A 20,210-nucleotide genomic window follows, 5' to 3' on the forward strand; every position below is an offset into this window, starting at 1 on the left:
TGTCAAAGCAGCTTCTGTTTAGCTCGATTGGACTCAAGTAAGTGGGGTGACGCGATACAGAGGAAGGCTTCAAGCTAAGTAGATCTGGGCAGTTGGCATGAGGCACTCTACGGCAAGATCTAAAAATATAAATGTGATGCTCACAAGGTACGGAAGGCGATCCGGAGTCCAAAATTATTAAGCCATAACGCAGTTATAAAGACGCAACGCTTAAAAAACCAAGCCACTTCATAATAAAGCAAAACCTTTAATAAATTAGCACCACTGGGTACATTTCAGTATAATTGAGGTAACTTTCCGTCCTCCAACTTATTTGCTCACACGGCTTGCAAACGTGAAATAATCAAGTATATGCTGCATTTTACGAGCGAACAATGCGATATACCAAGCGCGATAATGGTGAGTAATGCGTATTATTAGAAAGCGTGTTGAATATACAAGACTGAAAATTACTGTGCGCTTCACAGAATGTTATTAAAATACTTTTATATCATATTAGTTGACAGCAGGTTTTGTCATGAGTCATTCAGATGTATTTTGCGAACTGTCTCTATAACAATAGGATGCTTATGGAATATATCGTATGAATATAAACCATACAATAAAAAAAATGTTACATTGCAAAAAAAACTATTTAAAATCTGACAATAGTTTGATATCTGAGAGTCAATGGTGATTGGGGTTTTGAAATGCCAGAAACATGTTATTTCATTTGGTTTTCAAAGGACAGATTTACAATTACTTGTACAGTTGAAATGAATTATTAATTGATGCAGATAGGTGAGAGAGAAATATCATTTAAGATGCATTTTTATAAATCCCTGCTCACTGTTTGAGGGTGAGGATAATAGTCTGTGATGGGTGGGATTACGAGTCATTTTTCCTCAAACAGAAATGGTGTTTTTTATTTATCTATTTTTCAACAGGTGGCTAACTATACCCATATGAACAAACGAATGATATGGCAGAAGATTGCCCTCTTCCAAAACCAATTTCTGACATATATTTCCATGAAAAGGAACTAAATAAGGTTAAATTAAATATAATCGTGCTATATCTCACCACATGATAGTGCATTAGAATGTTTTGTGCCTCGTATTGATAATAGACATGTTTAATTTTGCCATGAGAAACCCAAAGTTCCTGCATTACTGTCCTCGAACATGTAACGGATGAATAAAAACCCTCTATTAGTTGATGCTTTGATGTAAATACGTAAGATGATGAACATTATCCACACAGACACTGGCTGTGAAAGCACATAATCAATTGGCAATCAATAAATTAACCCGTGCTGTTATATTTAAACGTTATGTTTGAATACAAAGAAGGTTCTTGCCAAGGAAACTGCACCAAATAATGTATAACCAAAACTCAACACATCCATCAACAACGTTTCTCTCATTTCTAAATATATATGATAGGCAATGTTTCTAGCAATGGTCCTTCTTCATTGCACAAAGGCCGTTCTTGGGCCATTTCACGATCCTATTATTACATTTTCCATAAAAGACAATGTCATTGATAAATGTGTTAAGCTTTTAACAACTGTGCATGTGCACCACTGACAATTTAATGACAAAGAAGTCAACTAATGATTTCGTGGCCCCTGGCCAAACTGAACTTTGTAAGCCACCTTTGTAAAACTCAAAAACCTGATCGCGAAAACATTTTTTTCTGAAAGCCTTTCTGCATCTACGTGAATAAGGCAAGCGGCAAAACTATGTAACTAAGAATTAGAATGTTTGAGCACATGGGGGTGGTTTTGGTTACACTTTTAGCTTCCAAAATATTGGTGACATGTTTTCTATAGTTTATTAGTTGCATACGATTTGGTGATCTGTGCATACACATTCATTGACAGGATTGGAATGGTCTCAGGCCCTTTTAAAGGAATTCACGTAAACGGGTGTGCCTATCTGTGGATTCAAGTGTATATTACAATATAAAATATAGTAAGCAAGACTTCCCCATATTTATAAACAACTGAGCAAGCATAGATCCTTAATTACGTCATGGAACGGAAAACTGAGAGTAAACATGGGAATGGAACATTATACATGTGGCATCGTAAAATAGCCACTTTCATCAGCAAGCATAGACAGTCTTCAGAAATGGCATACATTTTGCTAAATAACCTTTAAAATATGCTATACAAACACAGAAATAAATGATTATTTGTAAAAACAAAACATCTTAACATGTTGTTTATGTCAGTAAATATGGGTCAACAATTACCACTGAAATTAGTTGAATACGTAGGCTTTCGCGACCAATATTAAGATTGATCATTGATTTTTGGGGTAAGGTCGCATAAGTAAAACGTATGTGGACACCCTGCCGCACCCCGACGTGCTGAAGCAATAAATGACACAATTGCTCACGTGACAACTCAACAATTAGCTGTGTCAGGTGGTGGAGGGTGTACAACACACAATTTACTCATGCCATCTGACGAAAAAAAAATCTACTACGATCAAGGAAATTGCTACAGATTTCCATATCATATTGTTTAAATAGCAAATCCCTGAAAAAGGAAAAGTGTGAAACATTTAAAATGTTTCATGGACTAAAAAAAAGCACCATTTCATCATTGCCACCACTTCCAAACCCTTCCGAGCAAAATAATAAAAACAATTATATTTATTGTTAATTGTTCTCGATGACATCATAGGAAGGATCGATGGTGATAGAGCTTCATAAATTGAAAGCAATAAAGGAAATAGACAAAACAAACAAGTCCACAAGTTCGTAACAAGAAGGATTGCAACGATCCACAATCCGTCGTGAAATCTCGGCCACTTTCACCCCGCAGCCTCTCACCACCAATATGATTCGCACTTAAGTTTTGGGTCAGACCGCATAGGTGAAATGTGTGTCGTATACCCTACTCCACCCGACACAGACAGCAAATTAACAATTGTTACATCTTGATTTAAAGCTTTCGTGACTGGAGGTATTCATATTCTTGGTTCTTTCGGTAAAGTCACGTGACTTTACCGAAATAACCAAGAAAAATTGTTACATTGTTAAATGTACGTCGATTGCTGTCCAACGCACTGTTTTTTTTCTTCTAAGTTAGCACGTTTGTTCATCACGTGACAACGTTATTCATTGTCAGTGTCGAGTGGGAGAAGGAGTTCGACACGCATTTACCTTAAGCGATCTTACACAAAAAAGATTTTCCATCATGGTCAATGTTAACGATTTAATCCACAAATGTATATATTTGTTTTGTCCTTATAGTGTGTGGAGAATATACATCACAGTGTAATTAGCGTACAAAAGCGACGTCGCTATAAACATTGGACATTATCATTGTTTACAGATACACTTAGCGAGTGTAAGAATGCGTTATGATCGATGACTGCGTGAAGCGTTATATCCTTAATGTTGAAGGTTATCCAGGGATCACACTGCAATTGCACTTGGACAAGATGCATACTGGATAGCACCTGCGTTTCTCACGCTTGCGTCTTGATGTCTCGTTGTAAAATTACGTTTGACTTTTCACACCCGTAATCCAGATACAAAAGTAAAAAAAACGATGTATTCAAGTGCGCAATGAAAGGCGATTATCGATTATGTAGAGTTGAATTTGCGGGCATTACTACACAGACGTTACATATGCAGTTTAATACAGAAACGAAGTCCCGTTTCAAGACATCAAATAAATGTAGTTTTACGCGTTTTTTTAAAGAACTGCTGGAAAACATCGCATCAAAAGGTCAATTGGGTTATGGATCCAAATGTTGTTATCTTTCCATGTCGTGTACCAAGGACGAGTTAGAAGCTATGTATTCTGTGAATGTTAACGATAAGCATGCGTGTTGTGTGGTATGCATGTATGCACATAACTTTCATGCATTCATTTGGTAATTGTTATTTGCTTTATTTCTGCGATGCATTCATGGTTTCTTACATATCCAATGACATTTAGATCTCGCTGTTTTACACTTGATGCATGAGCAATATCAAATGGTCTGAATTGTATGTATTTAGGCACCTGTTTGAAAAATCTTGGAAGATATATTCAAAATTGAATCATGACTCATGAACTTGAGCCAGATTCATGATGTTCAGCCTGATGTTAAAAAACAACGGTGTCTGTTTGTCTAAACACTGTGCAACTACTTCTACTTCAACAATCGCGTGACAGTGGAATAATTCGGCATGCAAATGTAAGTGTATGTTGAACTTCTTTCGCTCCGTACATAGCCAACCATGCTAATGTGGCAGTCGCAATGGAAAAACAAAACGTGTTGAAAGCACCGCATTGACAAAGCCAATTAACCTCGGAGAACCACGAAAATGTTACCAGTGCCAACAGTTTTAATTGTCCAACAATGGACTACACATTTTCTCACAACAAACCGTGGTATGTACACTGATGAAGCTCAAATGACATGCATCACCACCGTGTGTCAATTGAGGGCAATGTACAACGAAAATACAAAAAAAAAACGTGGAAAAAACTGCGTGCACATCGAAAACGGCACATTCATGTGTAGCTGTATGCCGATAGCGGTCTTCTACAGAAGCAATGTCAATATACAGTTTTGTAGGCTTCAGAATGCACTCTCACAGGATGTTGCGGATGTGTGGGTGAATGTGAGTGACCCATTTACCACACAATGGGGGTTGGCAATTTGTGAGAATTTTATGGGAAATGTTCGCGGAAATAGTTTGAAATTTCTTCCGCCTCTAAGGATACCACAGTGCCATTATTTTGTGTGCGTTGTGTCGTTTGTCCCATTTGCTGAACGCCATTGCTTCTAAGCTTTTGTTGAACTCTTTCGTACATTATTGAACATTCCCCATTTGGGCAATTACGTAGCAATTTGAAAAATCTGTCAAGTTACGAGAGCTGGAAGTCTAAATTGACTCTTTTTACAAAACATAGGGACTCTTAAACATTGTAATGATTTGCAGTGAATACTATTTAGGATTTATACAAAGCATGTAACAAAATAACAAAGGAACACTACCATTGTAATCAGACATTTGGCCTCATACTAAACCACGCACAGTTAAACACTGCCTACTCGTTATGGCACACAGTACAACACTTGGTAATAATTGATGCTAAATACCGTACGAAGTTTTGCTAACTAGCAGAAACTTAACGTATCGTCAATTCCGACTTCCTACATTTGCATTCTGTCTTGCAGAATTTTCAGAAGTCGCTTGATGTGGTTTCAAAGCGAAACGTCGCGCTAATTATCAATCTTGGTTGCCAAAATTGATCTTCAACTTATCGCTGAGCTGAAACAATGGAAATTGGCGTGTACATGTCATGTATGCCTGCACGGCAATTCAAATTCTTTGGCTGCCTTGGTGGAAGGGTCTTTCAGCTGCAAACATTTTACAGCGATAATTACAAAAATGAGCGATGGATTTTAGAAACTCACAGATTCTCTTTACTCGGGTTTTAAAATGAGAATGTTTTTTTCTAAGGCAATTAATTGGTATATTTTGAATTACAAAAGTTTGACTCTTTTGTTGGGGATTGTGTGTCGGTGTTATATCTTGGTTCCAAAAAAAATCAACCTTATTTTCACGTAGCTAGAATAGCAATAAAAATTACATAAATTCCATAATTTATTGATGAGCAGGGCTGGATATCGCAAAACAATTTCATATTGTTCCTCAAAATCAACTGCACGATGTTAAAAGTGGGGTTTATTCCAATGTTAACAAATTACTTTACAAATTCCAGATTGATCCTTCCATTTTATTTGAACTTCTTCAGTGCACAATTAAAAAAATCGCACACGATTTTAATACAGACTTTTTTCCATGATACTTTAACGTTAATGATAACACAGAATATGCATTCCATTGCACAATTGGGTGGCATATGGGCGGAAATAAATGCTATTAAGAAAACGGCATGTTTAAAAGGTTAATTCGTGAAGCAAAACCCGTAAGCTGTGTGTGTCTATTTTTCTACGCTGCATTAAGAGAATTAAAATAAATTGCGATATTGATAACTCGTATCATACCCACCATTAGATATAAAAGTGTAAAAAAATACATATGTTACCCTTGTGACTGATGATAATCTATAAACAAAAAACGTTTACTTGTTCATTTAACTGTTTGCTTAACACATTGTCAGTTAGGACATTCAACGAACTCACTTTTGAATGCAACAATAAACTAAAACGATGCATATATTATCATTATTATTATTATTTCTCCTTGAGAAACAAGAAACATGTTGAAACAATAATTAGGATCAGTATTAACGTTTGGGTATTAAAGACTCGGCATTAGAAAGATTTAAGCCATGGTGACGTATTGGCCAAAAGTATTGAATACTGAACACAGAAAACAAGCATGACTTTGTGTTATATCTCCGTGTGTGTTGCTGCTGTACGGAAATATCCTCTAGGTAAGGCTACAAACAGAATGGCTTTCCTCCATGCAATTCACACACGCATCCGTCAGTGACATAAGTGGACATAAACAACAACAACAAGGAACGTGATCATTTCCAGTAACATTTCACTTCAAGTGTTATACAACAGAGGCCAGCAAACAGCATGGTATCAGTACAACTAAAAATTCACTGCAGTAAGTCTACAATAGGCCACTTTTGTTGTCTCTCAGATGTGCCACACCGTGATATTTCTTGACATTGCGAGTCATCAATTAGATTTTTTCTATTTTTTTTGAGTGACGGCACAAGTGGTGCCTGTCGTGCCGTCACCGTCCCGGTGAAGGAGTGAGCAGGTTGCTGCATTCATTCAGAGCTGGGTTTGCAGCGGTCCACCTGTAAGGAACGATGCACAAAAACACATACGATTCGTTATTCATATATATCTTTGGTAGCACTTTTCTTGAGGTCACATGTGTGTATGTGGGACTTCTTTCGCACCGTACATAGCCCACCGTGCTCATTGAAGGTGCGGGGTGAAGGACACAATTGTTGCATATCCGACTGTCAAACAACCCTGACCAATTGAATTGCCTTCACCCAGTGTGGTGCATTAGTGGAACTGATTTTATGGAGATGCTCCCAAATCCAACCTTTTCAGTAAGTTATTGTGCAGTAATAGGATTGCTCACCTATTTTTATCCATATTTACATGACATACAACCGACACATGAGTAGGTTGTTTGTATACAAAGATATTCCAATATTTTTACATACACGACAATCAAAACGGAGTTTACTAAAAGTCCTAAGAAGAATGCTCCTTAAAACTAGTATCCACTGCTACGAACAATACGATTGTAATTGTATCCCTGGCCACAGCTAACGTGAGAGTCAAGTGGTCGACTTAGCCTAAATTGAGTATCTGGCAAGATATTTAAATAACTGCACTTGCCAGACAAAGGCATTCATGCGTGTTTCTGGCCACATCACCCTTTCACTCGGCAGGCCGGTCTGAAAAGAGGTGGTTACTAACGCTATCTTCCCCAACATTCTGAATGGCTCTAGATTTGAAGCTTTCGTGACTGCAAGGATTCATATTCGTAGGTTTTTTCGGTAAAGTCACGTAGGTAAAACATTTAATTAATAAAAGTAAAATAAAAATAAAATAAAAATCACGACGTTTCGGAGGCAACACAAGCTTCCACCTGAAGACGGAAGCTTGTGTTGCCTCCGAAACGTCGTGATTTTTATCTTATTTTTATTTTACTTTCATTACTTTTCAATTTTTTACCTACGTGACTTTACCGAAAAAACCTAAGAATATTCTGAATGGCTACACAGGGCACCTTCGTATTTGTGCGCGTGTTTGTCTATGATACCTTCTTGACAAGTAGGTCCCACCCAGCCGTAGAGACAGCTGCAGCTTCCAGAGCGAGGGTTGCACAATGCCTTGTTGGCACATTCACACATCAAGGTGCAACTTGGCCCGTATCGATTCACTCGGCAATCTGCAGACGAACAGAGGCGACACACCGATGTTATCTTTTGTTTGTATTATCCAAAAGCCCCCGATTCACATCCATGTTGTGAACAATACTCATCATTTCATTATAAGTGCAAATGTATTATTGCCCAGAGATGCTGCACGATAAGATTAATAATAATGATGGTAATTGCTTGTTTTTGTAAGAGCACTGCATCTCAAAGCGCTATACACGCAATAAGTGACTTAACCCTTTCCATTTCCGATGACGTACTGATGATGTACGTGTACGTACGTCATCAGTTTTTCTTCAAATTCCGTGCCAACTAAGTAAATGTACGTCATCAAATAACGCAGTCAAAGATAAACTAAGACGAGAACGAAAACAAGAAAATATTACAGCACGACGTCGCATATCCGATAGTCAAATATCCGCCCCGTTCAATCATCTCGCCACACCCAGTGCAACAATTGTGCATGGCGTAAGCATAACATTCTTATATATGTTCACATATATGACCATTTAACATATTCTCAGTCGTCATCAAGTTGGATATGTAATGTTATATTGTAAAATAGAAAAAATATATAATAAGATAAAAAAGAATACCAGACCAGTGGCTGTATTTAGGACGAACTCACCCACGTCACACTTGTCACCGGCTTTGCCCGGAGGACAGAGACATTTTCCCGTGACGTGATCACACTGCGAGCCATCCACACAGTCGCATCTGCTCAGGCACTTGTCTCCAAAAGTGCCAACGGTACACTCTGCACGAACGATGGAGCGGGGGAAAAAAAACACACACTTAAAGAAAACGTCAGAATTCAACAGGACAGTACCAGGCATCAGCGTGGTCGTGCAAATTGGAACAGAGGTCTGGACACAAAGGTGGATATCATGGATTAATGATTCTCACTCACGCACCCCTCCGTTACTTTCCTCCACGATTCAAATAAATAGAATCCCATCTAAACTCAGACATTCTTTACCTGATATGTAACGTGGTTATGCAAGAAATCCTTCAGCTTATAAGGGAATGTTTGGTAAGAATATGTATCTTGAACTTATTTTACACCGTACGTAGCCAACCGTGCCAATCGGAGGTGTGGATATGTAAGGTGTTACGTTTTTTGTACACACACACATATCTATATATATGTTGTGCTGGGCTGCACAAATTTTGCAGCGAGAGTGAGCTCGGGTGCAGTGCTTGCGGCAGTTTAGGCCAGCCGAGAATGAAATAGCACGTTCCAACTTTTGGGAATAGCACCGCATTTGTTGGAGACGTAGATTACAACAAATGTTATCATTACGGAACCGTGAGCCCGGAAACAATATCTAATTTATAGGTTATGAGTGCTTTTTGAGGTAATCTTTGGGTCGTTTTGAAAGAGGCAACGACTAAATGGATAAATACGTCGTGTGTGAATATCCGTAGCACTCCATAAACAGACAATTCTAATCCCCGGTATGAAATTACAGTGCCTCATGACGGTTCATAAGACCCACTCCCAACTTTTGCTTTTAATTAATTGGAGAAGAACATGGGGCATGGTATTCCGGAGGATACAGTGTATGTGTTTAATTTAGGGCACGGTTGGGGAAAAGGGAATGATGTTTATTTTTTTGTGTGCGAACGATGAAATGGCCCTTCACATTGCTCCACGAACCATGGTCACACTTGGAGCCGTGGTACCCTGCTGGGCACACACACTGCCCCGTCACCGGGTGGCACAGGGCGCCGTTTCTGCAGTCACAGGGCCTCATGCAGTTCAGGCCAAAGAATCCAGGTGGGCATTCTGTCGAGACAAACAAGCCCAACATTTGTTTCTGTTTAAAGATAATTCACCACGATACTTGCTGTGTGTCCATTCAATGATAATAGCTGATCTGTTCGCAAAGCCAACACAAGCAGTGTTACTGTCATGGGTCAAGTAATTTTTTTAATGGTAGAAACTTTAGATGCCGACCATTTACAATGAATTATGGCAGGGAAGAACCATAGACGTATATACAACACGTAACTTTGTTCGATGGTTAGCCAAAGGTCGCTGCTGCGAGGATGACTGGAGTTTGGCATGGCGGTTTAGTGGTCTAATCACCACCTGCTTCCTTCTCTATGGGCATAGAGCGTTGCCCCCTCGCACCTGTGTTTTTTTTCTACGGGTACTCCGGTTTCCTCCCACATGTATAACTACTCATCATTAATTGTCCTAAAAAGATATTAAAATAAATCTGTGAATTAAGAAACAACATCGTAAATAAAAACACAATGCAAGACCCTCATGAAAAAAAAAAGTCGTAACGCTCTGCGGCTCTCCTGAATAAATAAATTACGATTAATATATGAATCATTGTTAAGAAAACATGTTTTTATACAGATGAAGTTCTCTGTGTAAAAAAAAAAAAAACTGGGGCATTACAACTTAATTTGATGCACACGCCAAGTCCCCATTTAATTTATTATGTCAGCAGCTCAACCTCTGCCTCAATACGTGGTAAAGAAAATACTTCTTTTGTCTTTTTACGGAAGCTAGGCGATGGGCGAGCTTTGTTTGATTACTATTGTTTTTTTTTGTTGACGGTTGCGAGCGACTGCTAATGGGATATTTATTTTGCATTACAACCACGACGGCGTCGCGTGTTCGTCAGGCGAGCCACCATTGTGGAGAGATGCTCTTGTAAACGCGTAAGTTGATACTCAACATCGTCAATGGCTTCTGCGCAATGGTCTTACTGAGGGGGCTTCTGCTGCCCACAGAGGCGTATAGGCCAGATGTAGCAGGGAAATACGTTACATCGAGAAAATTGACAGTGGGTTGATTTCAGCACATGTTGAATTTGTATTGATAATGTGCATGGTATTGACTCATAAGTATTAGCATAGTAAAGCCCCTCCCGATTTCTGCTCAAAAGCAGATATATTAATTTATTAATAAGATCATTACCCCAAAGCAGGGATAATTAAAAAGTATTCTTGAAGCTCATTGAGGCTTCGTGGATAAAGAACCACAGGCCCAGCTCTGCTGATGAGACCTAAAAAGTCAAAACGGTTCCAGAGTTTGCTCGCCTAGACAAATGCTGCTTGGCAATAACGGTCTGGAAAAGCGGTAGGCTGATTAACTAAAACACAGTTTTATTATTATGTAACTTTCATATCCGGTTGCCGCGTGTGGCTTGAAATGTTAATGTCAAGAGTTAAAATCCCATGCGTCACTTAGGGCTCTCAATAAAAAACGGTGTCACTTTGTGGACGGTCAACAGTGACTGTCCTGTGGACTCCCCCCCTCACCCCCGTCATAAGAATGTGGAATTTCCACCTCTGGCTCAAGGCTGTAAACAAGGGACGAAAACCGCAGTGGCCTACCGTATTCACAAGCGTGTCCGTAGACTCCCTCTGGGCACTTGCAGCAGCCAGTGAAGCGGTCGCAAGTGCCATTGTTCCGACAGGGGCAGCTGACCTGGCAGCCGGCGCCGTATTTACCTTCGGGGCATTCTGTAGCAAAGAAGCACAGGCCTCAGGCGTGGCGAAGATGCGGTGATTGTCTTGGGCATTTCCGTCTGCTCCGACGAAGCGACTCACTCACTCATTGAAGTTAGTTAGTTACTGCTTTTAAGGAAGACAACGGTTGTTGTCCTATGGATGGACTGATTTCTGCAATGGACATGTGCAATTCATACCACCACCATCAATGGAGGTGATTGCCCGTCCAACTTAAATGCTAGGTAGGAGGGATGCAGTTTCCCCTTTGGAAGTAAAAAAAGAACATAAGTAGTTTACACGTTTTTCTTACGAGTAAAGTTATAGAATTATCAACAAGAGCAGCTTTTGTTTGAGAAACTTGACCACTCAATGTGCAGCGTATGCAGATATATGCATGTATATATTTCATACCATGAAAACGGTGCTAATAAGGGAGTTGAAGTTTTGGAATGTTGGCATAAGAATAAACAGCTTGGGAGAAGTGTATGTGTACGTACACACACACACACACACGGACCTTTCTCACAGTGTAGACCAGTCCAGCCCAAACCGCAAGTGCAAGTCCCGTTGGCTGTGTCGCACAGTCCTCCGTTGCGGCATGCACAGCTCTGCTGGCAGCCAGCCCCAAACCTCCCTCTAGGGCACACTGATACAAGAACGCACACATGCACACACGCGTGTGCATACACACGATGACACAAAGTCAAAGATCCCCTGTGTAGCCTCTAACAGGCTGCTGGTGAAAGCGCTGTTAGCCATCACATGTGTAGGCTGGCACGAAGCACGAGGTGGTGGTGTGGCCAGCATCACGCCTGGCCGCCTCAGATGTTTACACACTGCACCAGGGGCTCTTTTATGGTTGAGTCGATCTAGAGGAGGCCCAGGACCGGTTCCGTTATCACTTTTGGCAGGGGATCTAACCTAGGCCGCCGGAGTTTGCAGTTCAGTGTGCTAACCACAACGCTACCACCCCTCCACTGACATGAGATTGAAAACGAATTTCTTTAGAACTGCTTTTGTGTTTAGTTTCTTGTTCTTCCCCCGCACCTCCGATTAGCACGGTTGGCTACGTACGGCGCGAAAAAAATCACAAAGACACACACATAATGTACACACCCGTACATACATCAACACACACAGTGCACACTCTCGAATATGAACACAAACAAACAATTGTGATGATGGCGCTTTGGGTGGAATATTTGTGTGCCAAAAGGCGCCACGTGTTTAAGAAAAAAATTTAATTGACTCGACTCGGCACGTGTATGTGGTCACACACACGTGCAGGCAAACGTAAAGAATGCAGACTTGAATGCACACAAACATCCATACGTGCGTACTGTATATACTAAAAGAGGGTCTATCGCCCTCACGTACACACATATACGCAAATACACATGTGCACGCGCGCACATGAGCACACGAATGCCTGTCACCGACGCAGGATATTAATTTTTGGTGGCTGTTATAATTCACAGTTTGGTGTTTACTCATAGGAAGCCCTGTTTTGCTGTCAAACTGTTTTTGTATAGCGCAATGTTTCAGTTGATGGAGTGAATAGGGTTGGAGGGCCGTTTTGTTAGTAGCTAGTCACGAGCAGTAACGATTTTCAATCATCACGTTTGTCAACAACCGGCGACGTTTTGTGGCGCGTGTGGGCTCATGCCGGTGTCTCTCGGCCACCGTTGCAGAGATACGAACGCTACCCAGTGGAGCACTTTCTACGCAAGCGTTGCCGGGCGTTCTCAACCAGCCGCGTGTATGTACATAGAACTTCTTTCACACCGTACGTAGCCAGCGGTGTTAATCGGAAGTGTGTGGGGGGGGGGGGGGAAGGACCACAAACTAAACACAAAAAATCTGTTTTAAAAAAAATTGTTGATTTGAAAGTGCATCGCTCCAGTGGCTTCCTAATATCGGAAGGAAGAGCGTTCCAGACGGCCGCAGAAGCACATCCGAAAGCGTGCGATGCGGTGACCAAAATCTTTGTCCCCTCAGGCGGGTGACGCGGAAGAGGGCAGGAATCCAACGCAGAATAACCTCCATTAGTCCAACCCAATGCTTTTTTTTTGCCAGGGTGTTCTCTCGCTACGATCACGGGCCAGAGAGAGACGGGATGGGTCGACTTTTGGCAATTTGCTAATGCAAAAAATGTAGAGATACCGACCCATCTCTGAACATCTGGACACCGCGTCGCCGTAAGGCGGCCACATGGCGCGGCGGTTATATAACTTCGCTCGGATTATCTTTTGTCGCAAGAAACTGAATGTTCCACATCTTTTTCAGTTTAGCAGAGGCACTCTGCATTGCATTATTTTATTTATTTAACATGACGATCATCATCATCATCAGCCCATGGTCTAGCCACTACTGGATGAAGGCAGATAATCCTGTGCAGCAGCACTGGCCTGCAAATTGTGGCCTATGTTTATAAGTTCTGTAATATGTGAGTAATGGCCATTTCACCACGATAACACTCTTTTTTTTAATAGCTCCCTGTCCACCAGGGCAACTCAGAACACTTTACACTGTGGATAAGTGGCTTCCATCGCTTTGCATCTAATCTCAAGCATTTTAGAATCAGAAAATGTATTTAGACTGGAAGAATCCGAAGAGCTTTGGAACTCTTCTTTACAAATGTCCAGTAATGGGCAGGTCAGCAAGTTTATACGGGCATCCCAAGTGGCAGCTGTCCCCTGTGTATGACAATGCGACACCAAGTGCCTGACCTGCAAGTGGGTATTGGTCTGCCAGTCTTGGGGGGGGGGGGGGTGGAGGGGATGGGGGGGCGATGATTGCAAAGTAAAACTTCCATGCAGGTTGCTCACCTTGTTGGCACGTGGCCCCTGTGCGCCCAGGCTGGCACTGGCACCGTCCACTCACGGGGTCACACGAGCCCCGCTCCCCACATGAGCAGAGGGATGCACACTCCTTGCCATAGTGGCCTGCAGGACAGGCTGCTCGCCCGGACGCACAAAACAAAGACAAAGTTCCCCTCCGCACCCCAGTATGGCCTTAACAGACTGTTGGGGCAAGGTAAAAGTAATGGGGCAGCCTTGCAATGTATTGCTCATGCCACTGCTGGAACATGGGCCTCGATTAGGGCGCTTCGGTGGAAAGATGTTAACCCCCTCGCCTGGTATACAGGAGGTCGTGGGTTCGATCCCGACCCTGACGCCTGCTGTATATTTTGAGTTTGCATGTCTCTATCTCCCAGTGGTCGCGTGGGATTTCTCTCCAGGTCCTCTGGGATTTCCTTCCATGTTTATAAACATGCGTTTATGGTATTTGGCTGCTATAAATTTCCACGTGATAAGCCACTTTGTTAAGCTATCATTTGTTGCCAGATTGCTTTTGAAAAAGAGCCTCATAGCTCAGGGGGCCTTACCTAGTCAGATAAAAAAAGTAGGAGTAAAGAGTAAATAAGATGGAATCTTGGCCTACTTTCCCCTTGTTGGTTGACGTTCATAGAACAACCTGTAACATATGGGCATTCAATGGGTGAACCCATATTTGATTGTGCGTTCACTTACAGGAACGCTCGTGCGTTCATTAAGCCCCATCAACTCACGGAGTGACTCAGCAGGGGGAGAGCGATCGGCTCCCACGGCTGTGAGTTAACATCCTGGCTGGGGGTTTACGCAGGGCCTCATCACCCTAATGGTCGATAAAATGAGTACCACTTTGCGGAGAAGTCAACCGTGGTTTTCCAATGGATAAACTCAGCGCTTCCGTAGGAATATATGGAATGTCCACCACTGATTAAGGGCTGGCTGTAGACACGACATGTTGTATGCATGTATATACGCTGAACTTCATTCGCACCATACGTAGCCAACCGTGCGAATCTGAGGTCAGCGCCAACTGCTTCAATGCCATTGAGCAAGATATCACATGGACTCTGAATTAAGACTTTACAAAGAATACCTCCCCCCCAATCCCATCATATTTATTGTTGTCGATGTCCCAGCGCGGTCTGGCGAGGCCATGTGGAGGCAGGGGGGTGGGGGTGGGGCGGGGGTTCCAACGTACGCTGGCCGCAGTCGGCTCCGAGGAATCCGGCGGGGCACTGGCACGTCCCCGTGGCCGTGTCGCAGCGTCCCCCGTTGTGGCACTTGCACTGCCGCTCGCAGTCGGAGCCGTAGCTGCCCTCGGGGCACTCTGCGGGGCGGCGGGCAGAACGAACGCAACGGCGGCTCGGCAAACGAAGCGGCCCAACGTCGACAAGCAAATTGAGGATCGTCACGGTGAGATAGAGAGCCCCTCCGCAGGGCCCTACCAAGGAATGTGGCGGTCGCGGTCACAGCGTCCTAATAAATGGGTTATGACCTGGCTAGGTGGTGAAGGGTTACATTAACAGATTGACATGCTAATCTCTAGCAACACAATGACCGAGGTATAGCTAGCTCTGCGATCTTACATTCACTTGCAAATTCCATCTCTAGCCCTGCCCACTTACCCTTGCGTTGTACCCATCTCAAACCTAGATAACTTTTGGCTGCAGTAGCTCTCTCGCAATATTTATTCCTGCCTCAGCAGTCCGCCTGCTGTATTGTTTCACCTGAAGACGATTGCTTGTGTTGCGACTGAAAGGTCGTGATTTTTATTATTATTATTATATAATTTTTCTATATATGTGACTTTACCAAAAGATCAAAAGAGTAGGTGGTAAAAGTTTATCGCTGCGATTGCTTGCTCATGACACTGCTGCCAGAAGGGCCTCCGCTTTCAGATGCGCTTCTGCGGCCGTCTGGAACGCTCTTTCTTACGATATTAGGAAGCCCTACCCCATTCGAACTGCTGATCCACTAACTGTGGTGAACCCATATATACTGCTGGGCGCATAGTGCACATTGCCTTCACAATTATTATTTTTAAGAGACCACCCGAAGTTGGTAGGAAGTGTAGTTGTGTTCTTCACTCACTGCTGTCACATTGCGGTCCGTGGAAGCCAGCGAGGCAGTTGCACTTCCCCGTGATGGGGTGGCATTGCTGGTTGTCTGCCGAGCACTGGCACACGGAGTTGCAGTTCTGACCGAACGTTCCAGCTGGGCAAGCTGCGCAGAGACGCACAACGGGAACGCGGTCCGTGCGTGTTAGGACGCAGTCCGTGCGTGTTAGGACGCGGTCCGTGCGTGTTAGGACGCGGGGAGAGATGGTGGTTAACGGTGGTGGCCACTGGAGCCTCTGCGATACAGAGACTTAGAGTTGGGGGGTGGTGCATTCAGCCCTTAAATATAATCGAAACCTCCGATTAGCACAGTTAGTTACGTACGGTGCGAAATAAGTTCAACGCACATACATACACAATTCAATAGATTATGACAATAGGTTTTCCCCTTCTTTCTGGCAACAAAACAGGTGTCAAGATGTTAAAACACCAAACTGAAATCTTTTACAAGGAATCATGCCTCCATTAACCACGATACTTGTGGTCAGAATGCAAAAAAAAACGTCCTCTGATAATATATGCATTGTCTTTGAAACTGATTGGTCCACACCAGAGACAGCTGGTCTGTATGTATTTGCAGCAACCGACATCGTTCAGTATCGACAAAGCAATCAATACACGGTCGACATGGAGTAGAAGTCAAGATGATAGCAGCGTGATGTATGATGAATACAGATCAATGTGAATCGTCACCCTGCACGGTATCGTGCACTGGGACAGCGTTGTTCCTTGGAGACTCACTCTGGTCACATCCATTGCCGGTGAATCCCGGGGGGCAGCCACAATTCCCCGTCACGTGATCGCAGGGCACGCCGGACGCGCACGAGCACCTCCGGGCGCAGCCCTCGCCGTAATGGCCCGGCAGGCAGGCTACGGGGAACAAACGTCACTTGAGCGTCTTTCTGGTTTTTGTTTGTATCGTTATTCAAGAAACCAGGATGCAAAGTAGATTTCGAAGAGGGGGAGGGGGCTGGGGTGGGGGAGGAACATTTATGGGGGGCGGGGGGGGGCAAGAAGATTGAATAAGAAGTAGGGGAGCATCTCTCTCGTTCACAATCGCCGGCCACGACGTGAACACTTTGTGGGTACGGCTCTGAGATGTGTTCTCGGGCTGTAACGCGCGCTCGTCGGCAGGATGTCCGACGTTTCCATGCGTTTGGAGTAATTTGGCTGCTATAAATTTCCACATGTTGAGCCATTTCGTTCAGCTACCATTTGTGAGTGCCAGGTCACTTCTGGAAAGGAGCTATGTAGCTCAGTGGGCCTTACCTGGTAAAATAAAGTAAAAATAGTTCAGTTCAGTTTATATTATTCAGTTCTTCAGCAATAATTGTTTTGCAACTCTAGACGCTTGCAGCACGTGGCAGGAAGCGTGCTGGGATAGTCGTGCCGAACGCGCGCGTTACAGCCCAATAACACACTGGTAGAAGTGATGCAGAACAGCCGCGAACAGTAATATTCAGTAGGCGGTAATGGTCCAGGTCGATCACTTGGATGGATAACTTTATTTTGTAACAAAAACACATTTGGGGGAAAAAATGCAGTTTGCAAAACAATTAGAAGAGGATGTAAATGTGTTCGCGAATGTGTGTGTGTGTGTGTAACTCAGCTTCGAATGAGTATCTGGTGCAGTGTGTAAACATCGCACCAGGTACTCATTCTCAAAGGAGACAAAGGCGGCCGGGCGTGGCGAAGGCCATCCCACCCCCTCACGTGCCATTCCGGCCTTCATAGGTGCTGCTCGCTAACAGCACTTGCCCCAACGCACTCTTAAGGCTATACGGGTGGGGGTGGGAGGCCGTTGTCTGTGTGTGTGTGCGCGTGTTGCGTGGGTGCGCGCGTGTGCATGTGCGTGCGTGGGCGCTGCGGAGTGGACTCACGCTTGTCGCAGTGGCGGCCGCGCCACCCGGCGTGACAGTGGCAGGCGCCCGTCGCGTGGTGGCACGAGTCGCCGTGCGTGCACTCGCACCTCTCCGCGCACCGCCCGCCAAACAACCCGGGCGGGCACGCTGCGCAAAAATAAAAAGACAGCGCGACGGGCCAAGCCACCACCGGTCAACGGGCGGCAGAGACGGGTGATCCCGGTCCCGCTCGGCCGGTGTGAACGTGAGCTCTCGCTCTCTCGCTCACCACCGGTCAACAAGAGAGAGAGAGGGGGGCTATACAAGGGGGGACTCTGGCCCAGGTCTGTCGGTGGACTGCGCTGTCCTCTTGAGTGGTTGAGCCTCTGTGTTTGTGTGTTGACCGTGAGCCTGCTTACATTGACAAAGATCCCCCGCGATTCGCCTGTAGCAGACTGTTGGGACAAGTGCTGTTAGCGAGTAGCACCCATGAAGGCCAGTGCTGTGGCACACGAGGGGGTGGGGTGACCAACACCACGCCCGACCGCCTTTGTCTCCCCAGTGGAGATGCTTACACAAGCACACTGGGTATGCATTTCAGGATGAGTCGACCTCGGGGAGGCTCACAACCGGTTCAGATAATTGAACTCGGATCGCCGGTTTCTGAGCAGAAGTTCCAATATGCCAAGTGAAAAGTAACAAACGGCACTCTTGAAGTTGCAATAGATGAGAGTTTATACGTTTCCTGAATTGAGCGAGGTTGTCATAACAACTTGGGAATCCAAATGATGAGAGGGAAGATGCAGAATGAGAAGTGATGTGACCTGCAGTGTGGTGAGCGAGTGAGTGAGCAACGCTCACAACAACGAGCGGAGCGTCGAGTGATAAAACAAGTTGGCACAGTAGGGGGCACAGGTGGTGGTGCATCGGTCAGTCATCTCAGTCAGCCTACCCGTGGCACCTGGGTCTGCCCCGTGACCTCCTGCCAGCGGGCGTTCGACACTTCACGTGGCCATAACGTGCACCTATCCTGGCACAAGCGCGGTGGCGATGATCACTGCCACTTAGTGGCGATTGGCAGTTGTTGTTCTTGTTGTTGAGCAAGTGTGTTGTGGTGGGGAGTGGTAGTGTAGCGGTTGATGCGCTGCGCTACGAACCTGGCCACCCGAGTTTGATTTCCGCTCATGGCCAATACCAGTGACGATTATCTGAACCCGTCATGAATCTCCCCTAGGTTGACTCAGCCTCAATTGAGTACCTCGTGCGGTGTAAACATCGCCATGGCGGCCTTTATAGGTGCTCGCTAACAGTCTGTTAAGGCGAGACGGGGGATATTTGTATTTTGCCCGTGTTTGCCGTCTGCAGTGCGATGGTTGAACAGTCTGGATGAGACTAAAGAATCAGTCTGGTCGATCGAGTTCTCAGCATGGGAGGGGGCATCAAGTTCACGGGGAAAGAAACCTTGGCAGAGGGGCCGCACAAATGCCAGCGTGTGGGGCCGGGAATATTGGTTGTCAGGGGTCGATGCGGTTTCTGTGCAGATTCATGGAATCAGTCCACGGTTACTGCCTGGCAATGCTGTGGGGTGTTTTTTTTTTAATAACCATTTGATGTCGTATGACATTAAAAATCTGGTAAGGTTGCTTGCAGCAGCAATAGAACATTGTGTTCCGCTGTAATAGCCTACATATGGAAACCGCATGTATAACCTCTGTATTGTGAGGCCAGCTTTCCAAGTGGATCAAAAGACGTAGTAAGATACGTTTTCGAGTGCCAAGTGGAGTTCATCTACTAACAAGTATATTTAAAAAAATAAGCCGTTGATATATGTTTTACTTCAACTTGACAAAGGAAAATAATAATACGTTGCACAAGATAAAAAAATACTTAATTGAATCAAAGTTAAACTAATGCACTCTATTGTACATCGATTGTAAATGCTACACACAAACTAGTATGATGCTAATATACGAATCAAATAAGGCGTGTGACGCATTTTACGGAGGAGGTGTTAACGGAATAAACATTTGTGTCCATATATTTTTGGTTCTATGTACATATA

The 20,210-nt window shown here is 43.9% G+C and overlaps 1 protein-coding gene across 2 annotated transcripts in view; it reads right to left on the reverse strand.

The window, feature by feature from the left end:
- Positions 1-234: 234 nt before the first annotated feature.
- LOC133352473 (multiple epidermal growth factor-like domains protein 6) overlaps positions 235-20,210 on the reverse strand; it is a 272,185-nt gene continuing 252,209 nt past the window's right edge. For both annotated transcript variants that reach the window (XM_061568137.1, XM_061568138.1), the window contains 11 exons: positions 18,188-18,316; positions 17,049-17,177; positions 16,282-16,413; positions 15,389-15,517; positions 14,185-14,313; positions 11,874-12,002; positions 11,240-11,368; positions 9,543-9,671; positions 8,511-8,639; positions 7,765-7,893; positions 235-6,778 (listed from right to left, as the gene is read on the reverse strand). In XM_061568137.1, the coding sequence (XP_061424121.1) occupies positions 6,753-6,778; positions 7,765-7,893; positions 8,511-8,639; positions 9,543-9,671; positions 11,240-11,368; positions 11,874-12,002; positions 14,185-14,313; positions 15,389-15,517; positions 16,282-16,413; positions 17,049-17,177; positions 18,188-18,316 (1,319 nt within the window). In that variant the 3' untranslated portion in view covers positions 235-6,752. The remainder of the gene's footprint in view (positions 6,779-7,764; positions 7,894-8,510; positions 8,640-9,542; positions 9,672-11,239; positions 11,369-11,873; positions 12,003-14,184; positions 14,314-15,388; positions 15,518-16,281; positions 16,414-17,048; positions 17,178-18,187; positions 18,317-20,210) is intronic.

This window comes from Lethenteron reissneri, chromosome 40, assembly GCF_015708825.2.
Source record: "Lethenteron reissneri isolate LAM-NWPU_2019-01 chromosome 40, ASM1570882v1, whole genome shotgun sequence".
NCBI classification, from domain to species: domain Eukaryota; kingdom Metazoa; phylum Chordata; class Hyperoartia; order Petromyzontiformes; family Petromyzontidae; genus Lethenteron; species Lethenteron reissneri.